The following is an 18,061-nucleotide window of genomic DNA, read 5'->3' as shown; positions in this document are numbered from 1 at the left end:
AAACCGGATCCACGGCCGCAGTCTCGCGGGTCCTTCCCAAAGCCCCGCGAGAGGCTGGTGCCCTCGGGAAGCGAAAGTCGCGGACGCCGGAATCGGGTAGACAACTAGACTGCATTTCCCAGAGTGCGCCGCGCCGCGCCGTTGAGGCCGATGCGGAATGGGGCTACCTGCGGCCGGGGCCGTGTTGCTTTAAGGGTCTTTCCTGGAGGTGACCCGGCGAGGGGCGGGCGAGAAGGGGTATCAGCCTCTGGGCGTCACATTGTCGTTGCCGGTCCCTTGCGTGCTCTTATCCTCTGTTTCCACATCTGTGAATGGGGGACAGTAATTCGTTGAAACCCCTTTCATCCATTCATCCATTTATTTTTTAAAGTCACCTATTGAGCGAACCCATCAGCCAGCTCTGCTAGGCGCTGGGGTTTCGGCAATGATGAGCAAGTGCTTTCTTTCATGAAACTTACATTCTACCAAGAGAAAGTTATACAGTGGACAAATAATTGCACAAATAATTGTTTAGTCACCTCTTTGGTAGATGCTGCCAAAGCAGTAGAAGAGAGGGGACCTGACCCTCTTAGGGTGAATGTGTTAGAGGGAAGGTAGCTTAGAGTTAGCCTGAGGATTTGGTGGGGAAAGGGTTCACACAGAAGGAATCGCAAGTGTGAAGATCCTGAGTGCATTTGCAGGACAGAAAGGAGACCGGTGTGGTCCTGGTGCAGGGGGCCAAGCTTGGGAGACAAAGCTGGAGAGGTGGGACCAAGCAGGGGTCTCTGGAAGGCTCCCAGGAGGATTGAGCGTTATATCCTAAGATCCAGGAGAAAGGAGTAGAGTTTGGGCTTTAAGCAGGATAGTGTCCTGGTAAGAGAGGAAGCTAGGTGGAATACAGATCTCAGGGAGTCTGGAGGGGAGCAGTGAGACCAGCTGGAAGCTCCTGGGGTCTGAAAGTGAAAGTGTTAGTCACTCTGTTCTGTCCAGCTTTTTTGGACCTCCATGGACTATAGCCCAGCAGGTTCCTCTGTCCATGGAATTCTCCAGGCAAGAATACTGAGTGGGTAGCCATTCCCTTCTCCAGGGAATCTTCCCGACCCAGGGATTAGACACAGGGATCGAACCCAGGTCTCCAGCATTGGAGGCAGATTCTTTACCATCTGAACTATGAGGGAAGCCCTGGGGTCTGAAGTTGAGGTAATACTGGTGATGGTGGTAGTCACCTAGGAAGGGATCTGATCCAGATTCCTGAAGCAGAGTCCACAGAGCCCTGGGAGTGATTGGGTTGTGGTGAAGGAGGGAGAGGACAAGAATAACACATTAGTAAAAGGAGAATAGTAACACCCGCGGTAGGTAACCTTGTAACTTAAATAAGCAGTAAAATGCCTGATACATAATAAAGGCTTGTGCTAAATCACTTCAGTCCTGTTCAACTCTGCAACCCTGTGGACTGTAGCCTGCCAGGCTCCTCTGTCCATGGGATTCTCTAGGCAAGAATAGTGGAATGGGTTGCCATGCCCTCCTCCAGGAGACCTTCCCAATCCAAAGACTGAACCCACATCTCTTATGTCTCCTGCACTGTAGGTGAAGTTTTTACCGCTGAACCATGGGGGAAGCTCAATAAAGGCCTAATATATGCTTCAGTTCACTTCAGTTCAGTCACTCAGTCATGTCTGACTCTTTGTGACCCCATGAGCTGCAACACGCCAGGCCTCCCTGTCCAACACCAACTCCCGGAGACTACCCAAACTCATGTCCATTGAGTCGGTGATGCCATCCAACCATCTCACCCTCTGTCATTCCCTTCTCCTCCTGCCCTCAATCTTTCCCAGCATCAGGGTCTTTTCAAATGAGTCAGCTCTTCGCATCAGGTGGCCAAAATACTGGAGTTTCAGCTTCAGTATCAGTCCTTCCAATAAATATTCAGGACTGATTTCCTTTAGAACTGACTCGTTGGATCTCCTTGCAATCCAAGGGACTCTCAAGAGTCTTCTCCATCACCACAGTTCAAAAGCATCAATTCTTTGGTTCTCAGCTTTCTTTATAGTCCAACTCTCACATCCATACATGACTACTGGAAAAACCATAGCCTTGACTAGATGGACCTTTGTTGGCAAAGTAATGTCTCTGCTTTTTAATATGCTGTCTAGATTTGTCATAACTTTCCTTCCAAGGAACAAGTGTCTTTTAATTTCATGGCTGCAATCACCATCTGCAGTGATTTTGGAGCCCCCAAAAATAAAGTCAGCCACTATTTCCACTGTTTCCCCATCTATTTGCCATGAAGTGCTGGGACCAGATGCCATGATCTTAGTTTTCTGAATGTTGAGCTTTAAGCCAACTTTTTCACTCTCCACTTTCACTTTCATCAAGAGGCTCTTTAGTTCCTCCTCACTTTCTACCATGAGGGTGGTGTCATCTGCATATCTGAGGTTATTGATATTTCTCCTGGCAATCTTGATTCCAGCTTGTGCTTGATCCAGTCCAGTGTTTCTCATGATGTACTCTGCATATAAGTTAAATAAGCAGGGTGACAATATACAGCCTTGATGTACTCCTTTTCCTATTTGGAACCAGTCTGTTGTTCCATGTCCAGTTCTAACTGTTGCTTCCTGACCTGCATACAGATTTCTCAAGAGGCAGGTCAGGTGGTCTAGTATTCCCATCTCTTTCAGAATTTTCCACAGTTTATTGTGATCCACACAGTCAAAGGCTTTGGCATAGTCAATAAAGCAGAAATAGATGTTTTTCTGGAACTCTCTTGCTTTTTCGATGATCCAGCGGATGTTGACAATTTGATCTCTGGTTCCTCTGCCTTTTCTAAAACCAGCTTGAACATCTGGAAGTTCATGGTTCACGTATTGCTGAAGCCTGGCTTGGAGAATTGTGAGCATTACTTTACTAGCATGTGAGATGAGTGCAATTGTGTGGTAGTTTGAGCATTCATTAGCATTTCCTTTCTTTGGGATTGGAATGAAAAGTGACCTTTTCTAGTCCTGTGGCCACTACTGAGTTTTTCAAATTTGCTGGAATATTGAGTGCAGCACTTTCACAGCATCATCTTTGAGGATTTGAAATAGCTCAACTGGAATTCCATCACCTCCACTAGCTTTGTTTGTAGTGATGCTTCCTAAGGCCCACTTGACTTCACATTCCAGAAAGTCTGGCTCTAGGTGAGTGATCACACCATCGTAATTAACTGGGTCATGAAGATCTTTTTTGTACAGTTCTTCTGTGTATTCTTGCCACCTCTTCTTAATATCTTCTGCTTCTGTCAGGTCCATATCATTTCTGTCCTTTATTGAGCCCATCTTTGCATGAAATGTTCCCTTGGTATCTCTAATTTTCTTGAAGAGATCTCTAGTCTTTCCCATTCTGTTGTTTTCCTCTATTTCTTTGCATTGATCTCTGAGGCAGGCTTTCTTATCTCTCCTTGCTATTCTTTGGAACTCTGCATTCAAATAGGAATATCTTTCCTTTTCTACTTTGCTTTTTGCTTCTCTTCTTTTCACAGCTATTTGTAAGGCCTCCTCAGATAGCCATTTTGCTTTTTTGCACTTCTTTTTCCTGGGGATGGTCTTGATCCCTGTCTCCTGTACAATGTCACGAACCTCTGTCCACAGTTCATCAGGTACTCTATCAGATCTAGCCCCTTAAATCTATTTCTCACTTCCACTGTATAATCATAAGGGATTTGATTTAGATCATACCTGAATGGTCTAGTGGTTTTCCCTACTTTCTTCAAGTCTGAATTTGGCAATAAGGAGTTCATGATCCGAGCCACAGTCAGCTCCCTGTTTTGTTTTTGCTGACTGTATAGAGCTTCTCCATCTGTGGCTGCAAAGAATATAATCAATCTGATTTTGGTGTTGGCCATCTAGTGATGTCCATGTGTAGAGTCTTCTCTTGTGTTGTTGGAAAAGGGTGTTTGCTATGACCAGTGTGTTCTCTTGGCAAAACTCTATTAGCCTTTGCCCTACTTCCTTCTGTACTCCAAAGCCAAATTTGCCTGTTACTCCAGGTGTTTCCTGACTTCCTACTTTTGCATTCCAGTCCCCTATAATGAAAAGGACATCTTTTTTGGGTGTTAGTTCTAAAAGGTCTTGTAGGTCTTCATAGAACCATTCAACTTCAGCTTCTTCAGCATTACTGTTCACAGCATAGACTTGGATTACCGTGATATTGAATGGTTTGCCTTGGAAACGAAGAGAGATCATTCTGTCATTTTTTGAGATTGCGTCCAAGTACTGCATTTCGGACTCTTTTGTTGACCATCATGACTACTCCATTTCTTCTAAGGGATTCCTCCCCACAGTAGTAGATAAAATGGTCATCTGAGTTAAATTCACCCATTCCAGTCCATTTTAGTTCGCTGATTCCTAGAATGTCTATGTTCACTCTTGCCATCTCCTGTTTGACCACACTTGCAGTTTGCCTTGATTCATTGACCTAACATTCCAGGTTCCTATGCAATATCACTCTTTACGGAATCGGACCTTGCTTCTATCACCAGTTACATCCACAACTGGGTGTTGTTTTTGCTTTGGCTCCATCCCTTCATTCTTTCTGGAGTTATTTCTCCACTCATCTCCAGTATCATATTGGGCACCTACCGACCTGGGGAGTTCATCTTTCAGTGTGCTATCTTTTTGCCTTTTCATACTGTTCATGGGGTTCTCAAGGCAAGAATACTGAAGTGGTTTGCCATTCCCTTCTCCAATGGACCGCATTCTGTCAGACCGCTCCACTATGACCCGTCCATCTTGGGTGGCCCCACACGGCATGGCTTAGTTTCATTGAGTTAGACAAGGCTGTGGTCCATGTGATCAGACTGGCTAGTTTTCTGTGATTGTGGTTTCAGTCTGTCTTCCCTCTGATGCCCTCTTTCAGTGCCTACCATCTTACTTGGGTTTCTCTTACCTTGGACGTGGGGTATCTCTTCACAGCTGCTCCAGCAAAGTGAAGCCGGGGCTCCTTACCTTGGACATGCGATATGTCTTCACGGCTGCCACTGCTGACCTTGGATGTGGGGTAGCTCCTCTTTGCCACTCGCCGCTCCTGCACCGCAGCCACTTGCTGCTCAGCTGCTCGCCGCTAATTTTTAAAATAATAAAGACTGCTTCTGTGTTTAGAGCAATGTTCGTAATGATTAAAAACCTGAAAACAATCTCATTGTCAATCAACAGAATGATGGATGGATAAATCTCACAGAGATTATGTTGAGTAAAAAAGCAAGTGGCAGAATGAAATAATTTCCATAAACTAGAAGAACACAGAGAACGATGCTGTGTATGATTTAGGAATATATACATGTGTGGTATCCCTAAATATATATGGGCCATGACTTAGCGACTAAACAACAACAACAACATAGGTGGTAGAGGGTAAAGAAAGGTGGAATTTGGGTAAACACCTAATTCAAGATGATAGTTATCCTTGGTGATAGGGGCAGAGGCTGGAGAGAGATGTGATGGGGGAAGAGTGCAAGGGGCATAAAATGCAAGTTTTTGTTTGTCAGTTTTTTATTTTGGCTGTGCCGAGCAAGCGACTTGTGGGATCTCAGTTCCCCGACCAGGGATTGAACTCAGGCTGTGGCAGTGAAAGCGCTGAATCCTAACCACTAGGCCACCAGGGAAGCCCATATATGTGTACATATATCCCCTCTTTTTTGGATTTCCTTCCCATTTAGGTCACCACAGAGCACTGAGTCAACTTCCCTGAGCCCTACGGTAGGTTCTCATTAGTTAGTCTATCTTATACATAGTATCAGTAGTGTATATATGTCAATCCCAACCTCCCAGTTTATCCCACCCACTCCATTTTCCCTCTTGGTAACCATATATTTGGTCTCTACCTGTCTCTGTCTGCTTTGCAACTAACTTTGTCTGTGATTCCCTGTTTTTAAAAAGGCCCACTATTGTTAGTTATTGGGCTTCCCTGGTGGCTCAGTGGTTTAAAAAAAAATGTGCCTGCTATGCAGAAGACCTGGGTTTGATCCCTGAGTTGGGAAGATCCTCTGGAGAAGGAAATGGCAACCCTCTCCAGTATTCTTGCCTGGGAAATCCCATGGACAGATGAACAGAGGAGCCTGGTGAGCTACAGTCCATGGGGTCACAAAAAAGTCAGACTTGACTTAGGGACTAAACAACAACAACATCGTTAGTTATACGATGACTTTATCATTATGACATGAACCTGATTAGTGTGCAGCACAATGGGAACCCCCCCACCATGCCTGTAAAATGGAACAAAATAATCAGATAAATGGCCCCTTGTGGGACCTAGGCATCTGTGAGCAGGCTTGTCTTCACACACCCTGGGAGAGTAGGTTGGGAGTACTGTCCCTGTTTTCTGCAGGAGGAAGTGGAATCTAGGATGTCAGGTGACTTGCTAAAGTCCTAAAGTCCTTCAGTTAAAAAGGAGCAGAGCTGGGTGTGTCATCCTTGCTTGCTGGGCCTGGGGAGTCTTGAGATGTGTCAGCTGAAGCCCCACTCCCACCTCGCCCTCACCCAGCTGATACAGGTCAGGAAATGCAGAAGAAATTTGTGTACAGTCATTACTGTTACTGGGTCCACAACTGAGTCTATGCCAGGCATGCACTGCAGCATCTCTGTGGACATGGCAAGAGCTTCCAGAACTGGAGGCAAAGTTGTCAGCAGATAACAGGACCAACTGTCCCTGTGAAATGGAGCTGGACCCTATGGTCCTTACCCTCCATGTCCTCTGCCTGCCTTCTGTCCGTGGAAAACTTTAGTCAAAAAACAAGCTTAATCAGAGAAATGAGAAATGCAGAAACAAAGGAAAACAGTCAAAGGAGACCAAATAATAATGATGTAGTCATTAAGCACAGTCAAGGACCTTTAGTTCTTTCTCAAGGGCTATAGATAATATTCTGAGCCACATCCTGTGAGTTGTCTTATAGATACTGAAATAACAGGTGGAGAAGTTAACTACCTGATGACCAGACTGCACCTACGACAGAAGGTGCCACAATTCTGAAAATTGGCCTCAAAGAAATGGGAACAAATGGGCTCTGAAACTGAAGATTAACTGTACCTAAAACAACCAAGATGATGCTGGTTAGATCACCAGTGACCAATTTGAAGATGACTGTCAGAGCTGACTGTGCTGTTTCTGCTTGTAACCCCCTCCTTCTGTCTATTAAAGCTCTTGTCCCACTGGTTGCCAGTGGGTGGGGGTGGGGTTGGAGAGAGTCAGGTGGACAGACATCCACCCTCCCTCAGCCCCAGTTACTGGCATCTCAAACAAAGCACGCTTTCCTTTCCACCAGCCTGGCTGGTATTGGCTTTTGAGCGGTGAGCAGCCGGACGCACCTCTTCTTTCGGTAACACTTGGAATACCTACCCCACCTCCAAAGATTGCCCTGGTGATGAAGAGTGTGCAGACCAGCAGCTGGTACACCATTGATGCTCCCCAGGGTCACTTTCTGGATGCTCACTGCTTGCCCGTGCCCTGGGGGAGCTCAGGTGTACCGTGAGGGCTTCTGTGAAGTCCATTTCCTTTCCAGGGATCCCGAGAGTCCTGGCAAGTGCTCACACATCCTGTGGGCACAGCCTCTTCCCTGGACTGGTGGTCTGTGCTATTCCGTCGCCTCTGAGAACTGTTTCTCCTAGGTGGCAGCCACATTCCCTGAGTCACTTTGTTTTATCCGCACAGCAACACTGTAGTGTGGGGATAGTGTCATCCCCATTCTGTAGATGAGGAAACTGAGGCCCACCCGAGGAAGCAGCTTGCTCCAGGTCACATCTTATGTCGGCTGTGCGGGAGGGAGGCGTTGAGACTGAGGGCAGAGCCTGATCTGGACCTTGACCCTGGTTCTGGGCAGAAGAGGGGGCTGGTTATCCAAGACAGGCCCTCCCAGGTCTTCAAGACTCCCGAGAGCCTGGGGTCTCACACTGTTACTTTAGAAAGAACCATACTTTTATTGGAGGATAGCTCAAAGAAGTCATTTACAAAATGCCTTCTTTTTTCAAAGCACAGCTTTTTATAAAAAGCAATGTCCACCTTTAATACATGCTCGAGTACACACAGCTGCATGTTGGGGGGCCGCCCAGAACTCGTTTAGAAGTCCTCGTCTGAGTTGTCCTCGGCCCACTGGCACACCTTTGCAGGCCCCGGGCTGGCCCGGGTGCCCGTGGGGGTGGGAGCGGGGACGGAGGACGGGGCGGGGGCCAGGTTCACCCAGCCGGGCCCTCGGGGCAGCGAGTGGCTTTCTTTCAGTCTGAAGATGCGGTAGTTCTCGTAGTGGACGTTGTGGGTGATGTCCTTCAGGTCTTGGAGGTGGGAGCTGGGAGATGGGCAGCAGGTCAGCTAGGCAGGCCGTGGGCATTCCCCGGGGCCCCCACAGCCTCCCAGGTTCCCCACTGGCTCACCGGATGAGCAGGTCTCTCAGGAGGGGGAACTCACTGTGGGCCATGTTCTCCACTGCAAGATAGCACCGAGCCGCTGAGTGTGGGCTCTGCTCAGCACTCTGCCCTTGGCCAGAGTAAGCGCCTGCTGTATGCTGCACCTCCTGCCACTGCCCACCCCTCCCCACATTTCTCCCTGTGTTAACCCACCTCCCATTCATTCATTCATTCATTCATTGCTGTGTCCCCAGCCCTTGGTACAGGTGGCTCCTATAAACGGCTGTTGAGTCACAGGACTTTCCTCTGCTCCCTCAGGTGCCTCCCCCAACCCTACACGTTTCCGTCTCTGTGCATCCCCACCTGTCCTTGTCTGGTCACCTCTGTGAGCATGAGGACCTTGTTGGTCCCACGTTCACTGTATCCCTTCGGGAGCTGCACATAATGTGCCTGGCACATAGTAGGCCCACAATAAATTCTGGTGAATGAATAGGGTGCCTCCTGGGTGCCAGGTTTCAATGAAAAGTGGTGGTTCTGCCCCCTCCACCTACCCTATGAGGCTGACGATTTCGTGATACCCGTTTGACTGTGAGGAAACTGAGGGAGTTGGGTAACTTGCCCGGGGCCACCCAGAAGCACAAAGGAACTTGATCCCAGGTCTGCCTGTTTTCCAGCTCTGGGCTTAACCCCCACCTGGCTCTCTAGTGGTTGTAAGGATGGCAAAGGCAAGAGGCCGAGCCTCACTTTTCAATCCGATCTCCCTTGAGCCCTCCCTAGGGTCCCCGAACTGACCTTCAATGATGCCCCACTTCGTCTTCCGGCCCAGGACACACCTCCCATTCACCATGTGCTCTTGGTCGGCCCCGACCACAGCAAAGGGGATCCGGTCCTGCAGGGAGGAGACAGGACGGGAGGGTTGGCCCCACCGGGGATGTGGAGAGAGAGGCACTAACCCTCAGGATGCTGCCCTTTGTGGGGACAGAAAGTGGCAGGAGGAGCACAGATGTCTGAAGTCGGAGGGCACAGAGCCTGATCGGCGCTTTGGTTTCCTCATCTGTAAGATGGGAGACATGATAGTATCGATTCAGGGCTCTGAATATTTGGGAAGGGCTTAGCATGATGAAGGGCTTAGCAGAACAAGTCTTGGAAACCAAGTGTTACTCAGAGCTACATTAGTGATGTCAATTCCATTCATGTCCTATTTCTTATCTGTGAAACAGGAAAAGCGATCACCTTTAACCATTATTATAAGGTTAAAAGAGACAATTTTGCGCTATAATTTGAGGATACATGTACCCCTGTGTTCATGGCAGCACTGTTTACAATAGCCAAGACATGGAAACAGCCTAACACCCTTTGACAGATGAATGGATAAAGAAGATGTGGGGTGTGTGTACACACACACACACACACACTCACACACACACAATGGAATATTACTCAGGCATAAAAAGAATGAAGCAATGCCATATCATACTGAATGAAGTAAGTCAGAAAGACAAATACCATGTGATATACTTATATGTGGAATCCAAAATATGACACAAATGAACCTACCTAGGAAACAGAAACAGACTCATAGACGTAGAGTGCAGAGTATGGTTACCAAGGGGAAAGGGGGGGAGGGGGGACTGGGAGTTTGGATTAGCAGATGCAAACTAGTTTATATAGAATGGATAAAAACAAGGTCCTACAGTATACCACAGGGAATTGTATTCAATATCCTGTAACCATAATGGAAAATTATATATGTAACTGAATCATTTTACTGTAAACCAGAAATTAACACAACACTGTAAATCAACAATACTTCAATAAAAGAAATTTGAAAGAGAGAGAAAACTTTGTAAACCAGGAGCTGGCAACCTATGGCTCCTGGACCAAAGCAGTCAAGTTCATGGGCATACAGCCTTGGCCATTCATTTACTTGTGTCTGTGTTGCTTTCATACTACATTGGGAGAGTTGAGTAATTTCAGCGAAGTCTAAAATACCATTGTCTGGACCTTCACCAAAAAAAAAAAAGGTTGCTAAGCCCTTTTGTAAATTCTAGTTTGTTACTTGTTCATGGCTAGAGAGTGAAAGTCGCTCAGTCATGTCCGACTCATCGCAATCCCATGGACTATACAGCCCATGGAATTCTCCAGGCCAGAATACTGGAGTGGGTAGCCTTTCCCTTCTCCAGGGGATCTTCCCAACCCAGGGATCAAACTCAGGTCTCCGGCATTGTGGGCAGATTCTTAACCAGCTGAGCCACAAGGGAATCCCAAGAATACTGAAGTAGGTAGCCTATCCCTTCTCCAGCGGATCTTTCCAACCCAGGAATTGAACCGGGGTCTCCTGCATTGCAGGTGGATTCTTTACCAACTGAGCTACTAGGGAAGCCTATTCGTGTCTGCAAGTGTAGATTAGGCTCTCAAGTGCAGCATGGGGGTTTGTTTTTATTTCTAAGAATTAGGCTGCAATAGGGAATAAATTGATGCTAATAATAATAACTATGTGTTGGGGACTTCCCTGGTGGTCCAGGGGCTGAGACTCCGAGCTCTCAACATAGGAGACAGGATTTGATCCCTGGTTGGGGAATTAGATCCCACATGCCACAACTAGGAGTTCCTGTGAGGCAACTAAGACCTGGAGCAGCCACATAAAAATAAACATTTAAAAATAGCTATCTGTTGCACACTTATTATGCACCAGCTAGTATTCGACCCTCGACAGATGTTATATGTCTGGATGATTTATTGAGAGGTTAATTTGAAAAACTTCTTTATTCCCCCAGCTCTTATCCAGTTGTTACCAGTCTGCTGTCTTTGTTGGCCTTAGGACAGAAAGTGGAAGGTCAAAGCTCTTTGAATCTTTGACAGGAAATACTGTTCATTGCTCCAGTGGGGAGCGGAAAGAGAGACTGTGTGGAGAAATTGGGGGCCAGAGAGGAAGCAGGGCTTCCATGTATGTACAGATGTGCAGTTTGTGCACTGCATAAAGGCAACCTGCCACAAGGCTGTGTAAGGCTGAATTCCATGCACGCTTCCTGTCTGTGGAGGATGCTACTGCCTTTTACTAATCCAAGCAAAAGTGCTGTGTAGGTTAGTGGGATCCCTTGGGGAGGTGGTGAAGGCCAGGTGTCTATGGATGAAGAATCCCAGGCCTCACCCAGGTGCTTTTCAGGAACAAGACAGACTGACACTGTACCACAAGGACAGGGAGACTGGGGCTTGGACGTGGAATTCAGTTGCTTCAGGGAAAATGAAGATATGAGTTATTTCCTTCCTTCCTTCCATCCCTTTCTTTCTTTCTCTCTCTCTTTTTACAACTTTACTGAGATATAATTTACACACTATAACATTCTTCCCTTTAGAGGTTCAGTTCAGTATACTCACAAGATTGTGCAACCATCACCACAATCTAACTCCAGGGTGCTTTCACCACCCCAAACGAAAGCCTGAACCCTTTAGCAGTCAATCCCTATCTCTCCCTAAACCCCCCAGCCCCTGGCAACCACAAATCTATTTTCTATCTCTGTAGATTTTCCCATTCTGGACATGTCATATAACGGAATCATATAACACATGGCATTTGTGTCTGACTTCTTTCACTTAACATTACGTTTTCAAGGTTTATCCACATTGTAGGATCTATCAGAACTTTATTCCGTTTGACGGCTAAGGAATATTCCTTTGTATGGATAGACCACATTTGTCTATCCATTCGCAAGTTAATGGACATTTAGATTGTTTCCACTTTTTGGCTATTACAGATCATTCTAAATGTTCTGTTATGTGAACATTTGTGTATGAGTTTTTATATCAACATAGGTTTTCATTTATTTTTTTTTTCTTAAAGTGCCATAAGGTTTCCATTTCTTTTGAGAGTGGAATTGTTGGGCCATATCGTAACAGTGTTTGGCCTTTGGAGAACTGCCAGACTATTTTCCGAAGTGGCTGTACCATTTGACATTCCCACAAGCAGTGTGTGAAAGTTCTGGTTTGTCCATACCCTCACTAACACTTGTCATTGTCTTTTTCTTTTGCCATGCCTCGTGGGATCTTAGTTCCCTGACCAGGGATTGAACTCACGTTCCCTGCCTCGGAAGCACGAGTCTTAACCAATGGATGGCGAGGGAAGTCTCTGTCCATTCTGACTTCTCTTGTGGCGCACAGGCTCTAGGACCTGCAGGCTTCAGTAGTTGCAGCTCCCGGGCTCTAGAGTGCAGACTCGGTAGTTGTGGCACATGGGCTTAGTCGCTCTGTGGCGTGGGATCTTCCCAGACCAGGGATTGAACCTGAGTCTCCTGCATTGGTAGGCAGATTCTTTACCATGGAGGCACCAGGGAAGCTCCTTGTCCATTTTTAAATTGAGCTATTTGTCTTTTATTGTTGACTTGTAAGAGTTCTTTTTTTTTTTTGTAATTTATTTTTGGCTGCACTGGGTCTTTGTTGCTTTGTGCCAGCTTTCTCTAGTTGGGGCAAGCAGGGGCTACTCTCTAGTTGTGCTGCATGGGCTTCTGATTGCGGTGGCTTCTCTTGTTGCAGAGCACAGGCTCTAGGACATGCAGGCTTCAGTAGTTGCGGCTCATGGGCTCAACAGCTGCAGCTCATGGGCTCTAGAGTGTGGGCCCAGTAGTTGTGGTTCATGGGCTTAGTTGCCCCAGGGGTGGGGTGGGGCATGTGGAATCTTCCCAGACCAGGGATTGAACCCATGTCCCCTGCATTGCAAGACAGATTCTCAACCACTGAACCACCAGGGAAGTCCCACCTGTCTTTTAGTGTTGATCTGTAAGAGTTCTTTTTATATTCAAGATGCAAGTCCCTTATCAGATACATCATTGGAAAATATTTTCTCCCATTCTGGGTATTGATACGACCAATTTCTTGCTCGCCTAGAGTTTGTGGGTGAATGGAGATTTGTGTCTGCCAGAAATATATGAACTTTCCCTAAGCTGCAGAGAGACAAATCTTCAGATGGAAAGGATGAGTGGACAGCACATCACCCAGCCTCAGTCCCACCAGCCTCCCCACCTCGGACAGCCTCCTACCCGGATCTTGCTGTTGAGGATCTTGTCATTGATGTCCTCGTCAAAGCACTTCTGTGGGTATACCTCGATGCTGTGAGCCTTCAGGTCATCCTGGATCTGTGGACCACACACAGGTGAACTCTGCCCCCTCCACACCCCCACTGACCCGAGACTCACCCCAGGCGTCCAGATCACCCTGTGCCTGAAGGCCTCTCGCTCCTCAATGGTCAGGCTGTCGGCCCGGGCTATCACGGGCACCACGTTCACAGCCCGGCAGAGCCGCTGCAGGAACTCAAGATCCAGGGGCCTCAGGCTGCTCAGGTGGGGCAGCGATGGTGGTGAGGGCACGATCAGCGGGTGCCAGCCCACAGCCCACACCAGGGTCTCTTCCTCCTCCGCCCGCTGGCTCAGCCACCTTACCAGTGCCCGGTGGGCGGCACAAAGTATATGCAGCAGTGCACCCGCGTGTCAGGGATGTGTCTCTGGCGGGTGATGAGGATCTCCTCTTGCAGGTACCGCTCATACTGCTCATTGATGTAGCCCAGGATGGGGTCCCAGCTGGGGCAGGAGATGGCCCAGCCTCAGAAACTTGCTGGGAGTTCCCCCCGCCTTCACCTCCCCAGGTCCTCTGGGTGTTCTGCCCTTACAGGGCTTCCTTGTACAGATGTGCAGTTTGTGCACTGCACAAAGACAACCTGCCATGAGGCTGTGTAGGGATGAATCCCATGCAGTTTCCTGTCTGTGAAGGATGCTACTGCCTTTTCTAATTCAAGCAAAAGAGCTGTGTAGGTTAGCGGGGTCCCTCAGGGAGGGGATGGAGGCCAGGTGTCTATGGACGAAGAACCCTAGGCCTCACCCAGGTGCTTGTATGAGTGTGTTTCATCTCCTTGAGAGCCTAAAACAACTCTGGACGGGGGATGTCATCATCCCAAAGTTACAAAAAAGGAAGCCGAGGCTCAGAGAGCATCTGCAGCTAGGCCCAGGTTGTACAGCCTGGGTGTACAGCAAGTGGTTTAACCCAGGGGCCCTGACTCTGGAGTGCGGGCTTCTATTGCCTTGCCATACTGTAGCCTTCATCAGCGAGCTAAGAGGGAGCTAAGACCTTTACATACTTGACTCCCTACGATCTTGGGAGGAGGGCTGCATGCACCCATTGTACAGGTGAATAAACTGAGCCTCAAAGATGCCACATCCAGGTGGCTCCAGGCCTGATGTTTCCCGGAGACTGGAGGGGCGGGGGCTGGGGCAGCCAGGGCTTGGCCCTCCCCGCTTCCCCTGAGGACTCACCACCTGTCATTGTTGATTTGGTCCCCAAAGCCAGGTGTGTCGGTCACAGTCAGCTTAAGCTTCACGCCATTCTCCTCAATGACTGTGGGGAAGAGTGGAGAGGCAGAGAGTGGGCCTGGGTGGGCAGGGTGGGGGTAGGGTGACAGGGGGCTCACTCACTGTGAGTCACAGACTGCAGCTGCAGCGTCTTGGGCATGGGCACCCCCAGACCTGGCATCGTGGACTTCCATATCTTGGACTTGAAGAGCGTGTTCACCATGGTGGACTTGCCCAGCCCACTCTGTCCTGCGAGTAAACACAGGGCAGCAACAATGGTAGAAGTGCTAAGGCATGTTTCCGAAACTCTCAAATAAACTCTTTCAGAAAGTCAACTGTTTTTTAAGTACAACATAAACACAGAAAAGCAAGTATTGTAAGTCTCCAGCTGAATGCCTTCCCCATTTTTTATTGAGGCAGAAATAAAATAAAAAATTATTTTTAAATAAAATATAAAATCATATAAAATATGAATAAATAAAAATTACTTTACTCATATAATAAAAATTAATTGAACCACTGAAAGTGTACAGTTCAGGAGCATTGAGTGTGTTCACAGTGCCGTGCCAACACCATCTCTCTCTGGCCAAAACATTTTCACCAACCCAACAAAAAACTCTACATCCATTAGGCACACACTCCTCAATCACTAATCTGCTTTCTATCTATGGATTTACCTATTGTGTACATACTTCTTTTTTTCCCTTTTTCTTCCGGACATGCTGTGCAGCTTGTGGGATCTTAGTTCCCCAACCAGGGCTCAAACCCAGGCCCTCGTCACTGAAACCGCTGAGTCCTAACCACAGGCCCTCCAGGGAATTGCCTGGATGCTTCATATAAATGGGATCATGCAATACTCGTCCTTTTGTATCTGGTTGCTCCCACTCAGCATAATGCTTTCAGGCTCATCCACATTGTAGCACTTACCATGACTTCATACTTTTTCACAGCTGAATAATATTCCACTGGATGGATAGACCACACTGTGTTTATCCATTCATCTGCAGATGGGCAGGTCAATGCCTTTTTACAAATGAAACAACTGATAGATGCAGCACCAGGTGAAGAGACAGAACACATGGTTCCACCCAAGACCACTCCTGTCACATCTCTGTTAACAGCCTCAGGGACAGCCACTCTCCTGACTTGCACCAGCAAGGAGCAGCTCTTCCCACCCACCCTCTACTTGGGAATCACACAACACGTGCTCTTTCATCTCAGGATTCTTTTGGTGAGATTCCCTCATGCTGAATATTCCCTGACTATTCATTGGAAGGACTGATGCTGAAGCTCCAATACTTTGGCCACCTGATGCAAAGAGCCGACTCATTGGAAAAGATCCTGATGCTGGGAAAGATTGAGGACAGGAGGAGAAGGGAGTGACAGAGGATGACATGGTTGGATGGCATCACTGACTCAATGGACATGAGTGTGAGCAAACTCCGGGAGGTAGTGAAGGACAGGGAAGCCAGGCGTCCTGCAGTCCCTGGGTCGAACACAACTGAGTGACTGAAAAACGACAATCACCATGCTGTCTGTACTTGTAGATGGTCCATTCTCCCTGCTGTACTGGCTTCTCAATTCCATGTACCTTGTCCCACAGTAGGAAACATCCTACGTCATAGGGCAGGATGCACCTTTGTGTCTACAGCTGAAATTTTCCTTTGGGGTTTGCTATTTAGAGTGGGAGCCACCCTTGGCTATTGTTACTGGCAATACAGTCACACACCAATCTGTACCAAGATGCACTGTCAGTGTAAAGGAATAAACCATATTTTGCAAACTTGGTATGACAACAAGAACGCAAACAATCTCGTGGATAATGTTTTCTATGTATTATATGTCAAGGTGATAGTATTTTTGGAATGTATTGGGTTAAGTAAAAAAGATGATTAAAAGTAATCTCTCCCGTTTCCCTTTACTTTTTTAAAGGAAGCTACTAGGAAATTTAAAATTATGGATGTGACGCCCATGACATTTCTACTGGGTGCCCCCTCCTTAGAATAATACCCTTAGTTGGTGCTATACATCTGACATTTTATGTTCCATTGCATCCAGTTTATTTTGTGAGAAGTGTAGTTTTATTTTTTTAACTGATGTCTTTTTTAAAATATTGATTTACTTTTTTGGCTGCACTGTGTGGCAATCGGGATCTTAGTTCCCCAACCAGGAATGGAACATGGGCCCCTTGCATTGGGAGCTTGGAGTCTTAACCACTGGACCACCAGGGAAGTCAGAGAAGTGTAGCTTTTGACCTACCACATTAATTTTGCATGTATAAAAATGCAATTCCAGATCAGCTGACCCATGGGGAGCCTCCTAGATGCCAGGCACTATGCTAAACTCCATGAAGAAACTGAGGCAGTGAGGGGTCAGGGGCCCAGGTCACACACTGGTGGGCATTAAATCCTGGGAGCAGTATCTAAGTCTGGATGTCCTTACTTCCTGCTACACACGGCCTCCCGTTTTCATGCTCTGATTGGGTTTAGTTGGGGCTTCTTGGGTGATTTTTGTCTTTTCACGACTCAGGATTTTCCACTTCTCCACCTACCACATCCCTCTGAAGTACAACTGTCAGGACCACCTTACAGATGGGGAGACTGAGGCTCCAAGAGGTGACACGTCCAGGCCCGCAGGGTGGTGTCTGTGGCTCAGTCCTCCTGGGAGCCCCTGACACCTCACTCACCCACCACCATGACGTTGAACTCAAACCCCATCTTCATAGCCTTGATCTTGAGTTGGTCCAGCACAGCCTCGATGCCCACGTAACCAAGCCTCTCGCAGGAGGGGGTCCTCGGGCTGGAGGCCCGTGATGAACTGGGCGAGGGGGACTGCCTCAAGGGGTCCATGGGGCCAAGGAACAACGATGCCTGTCACCTGGGTCAGGGTAGGGAGAAGGGGGTTGCTGGGGCTCCAGAGGGGGACCATCTGAATTCTCATCTCTGAACCCTGACTCCTGAGACCTGCTCCCAGACATTCCCACGCTTCACGTCCCCTGACCTATGTACCCCGCTAAGTCCCCATAGCCCATGGAGCTTGGCAAGGGGTGCCTGGGGGAGTTGCCTCTCAAGGGATACTGAACCCCCTTTCGGAGATGCACCAGCCCCAGAAATCTGTCCCTCCCCCACCCTCGGCCCAGGCAGGCTCCCGCTGCTGTGTGGCCGGCCTGGCAAAAGCCAGGGGCTGGACCCGCGGAGGGGACAGGGAGGGAGAGAGGCAGCCTCGTGTGGCACCTGGTGGCCTTGGGTCCCTGTGGGAGCCTTGGGGAGCTGCCCTGTCCTGGCAGACCCTGGTGTGAATGGTGAGGGGGAGGGGACAGTTGACAGTTAACTGAAGAATCTGAGCTCCAACTGCTTCCCGGGACCCTCCCTCGGGGGC

At 48.0% G+C, this 18,061-nt stretch overlaps 1 protein-coding gene across 7 annotated transcripts; it reads right to left on the bottom strand.

Annotated features, from left to right (window-relative positions):
• Nucleotides 1-7,905: 7,905 nt before the first annotated feature.
• SEPTIN12 (septin 12) lies at nt 7,906-17,983 on the bottom strand. Of its 7 annotated transcripts, none has more exons than XM_081554762.1 (11): nt 17,917-17,983; nt 17,235-17,560; nt 15,611-15,706; nt 14,807-14,932; nt 14,648-14,729; nt 13,781-13,918; nt 13,556-13,673; nt 13,382-13,477; nt 9,141-9,237; nt 8,376-8,427; nt 7,906-8,290 (listed from the first exon to the last, which is right to left on the bottom strand). In XM_081554762.1, the coding sequence occupies exons 4-11, from the start codon at nt 14,904-14,906 to the stop codon at nt 8,065-8,067; spliced, it is 909 nt and encodes a 302-aa protein (XP_081410888.1). In that variant the 5' UTR covers nt 14,907-14,932; nt 15,611-15,706; nt 17,235-17,560; nt 17,917-17,983; the 3' UTR covers nt 7,906-8,064. The 7 variants fall into 7 exon arrangements, with proteins under 7 accessions (XP_081410888.1, XP_081410890.1, XP_081410889.1 ...); XM_081554764.1 differs by having other exon boundaries at nt 15,611-15,684; XM_081554763.1 differs by having other exon boundaries at nt 17,268-17,560.
• Nucleotides 17,984-18,061: the final 78 nt, after the last annotated feature.

This window comes from Giraffa tippelskirchi, chromosome 13, assembly GCF_054371585.1.
Source record: "Giraffa tippelskirchi isolate mGirTip1 chromosome 13, T2T-mGirTip1v1.2.pri, whole genome shotgun sequence".
NCBI classification, from domain to species: domain Eukaryota; kingdom Metazoa; phylum Chordata; class Mammalia; order Artiodactyla; family Giraffidae; genus Giraffa; species Giraffa tippelskirchi.
Note: the sequence above shows the minus strand (reverse complement) of the source record. Positions and strands in the feature narration are given on the sequence as shown.

Excerpts from the sequence above, each read along its gene's own strand:
- SEPTIN12 (XM_081554757.1), bottom strand. The coding sequence starts at position 17,532 with ATGGACCCCTTGAGGCAGTCCCCCTCGCCCAGTTCATCACGGGCCTCC. Across the intron at positions 14,933-17,369 it reads GTTCAACGTCATGGTGGTGG|GACAGAGTGGGCTGGGCAAG; the intron begins GTGAGTGAGGTG and ends GTTTACTCGCAG. Across the intron at positions 13,478-13,555 it reads GAGAGGCCTTCAGGCACAGG|ATCCAGGATGACCTGAAGGC; the intron begins GTGATCTGGACG and ends TGTGGTCCACAG.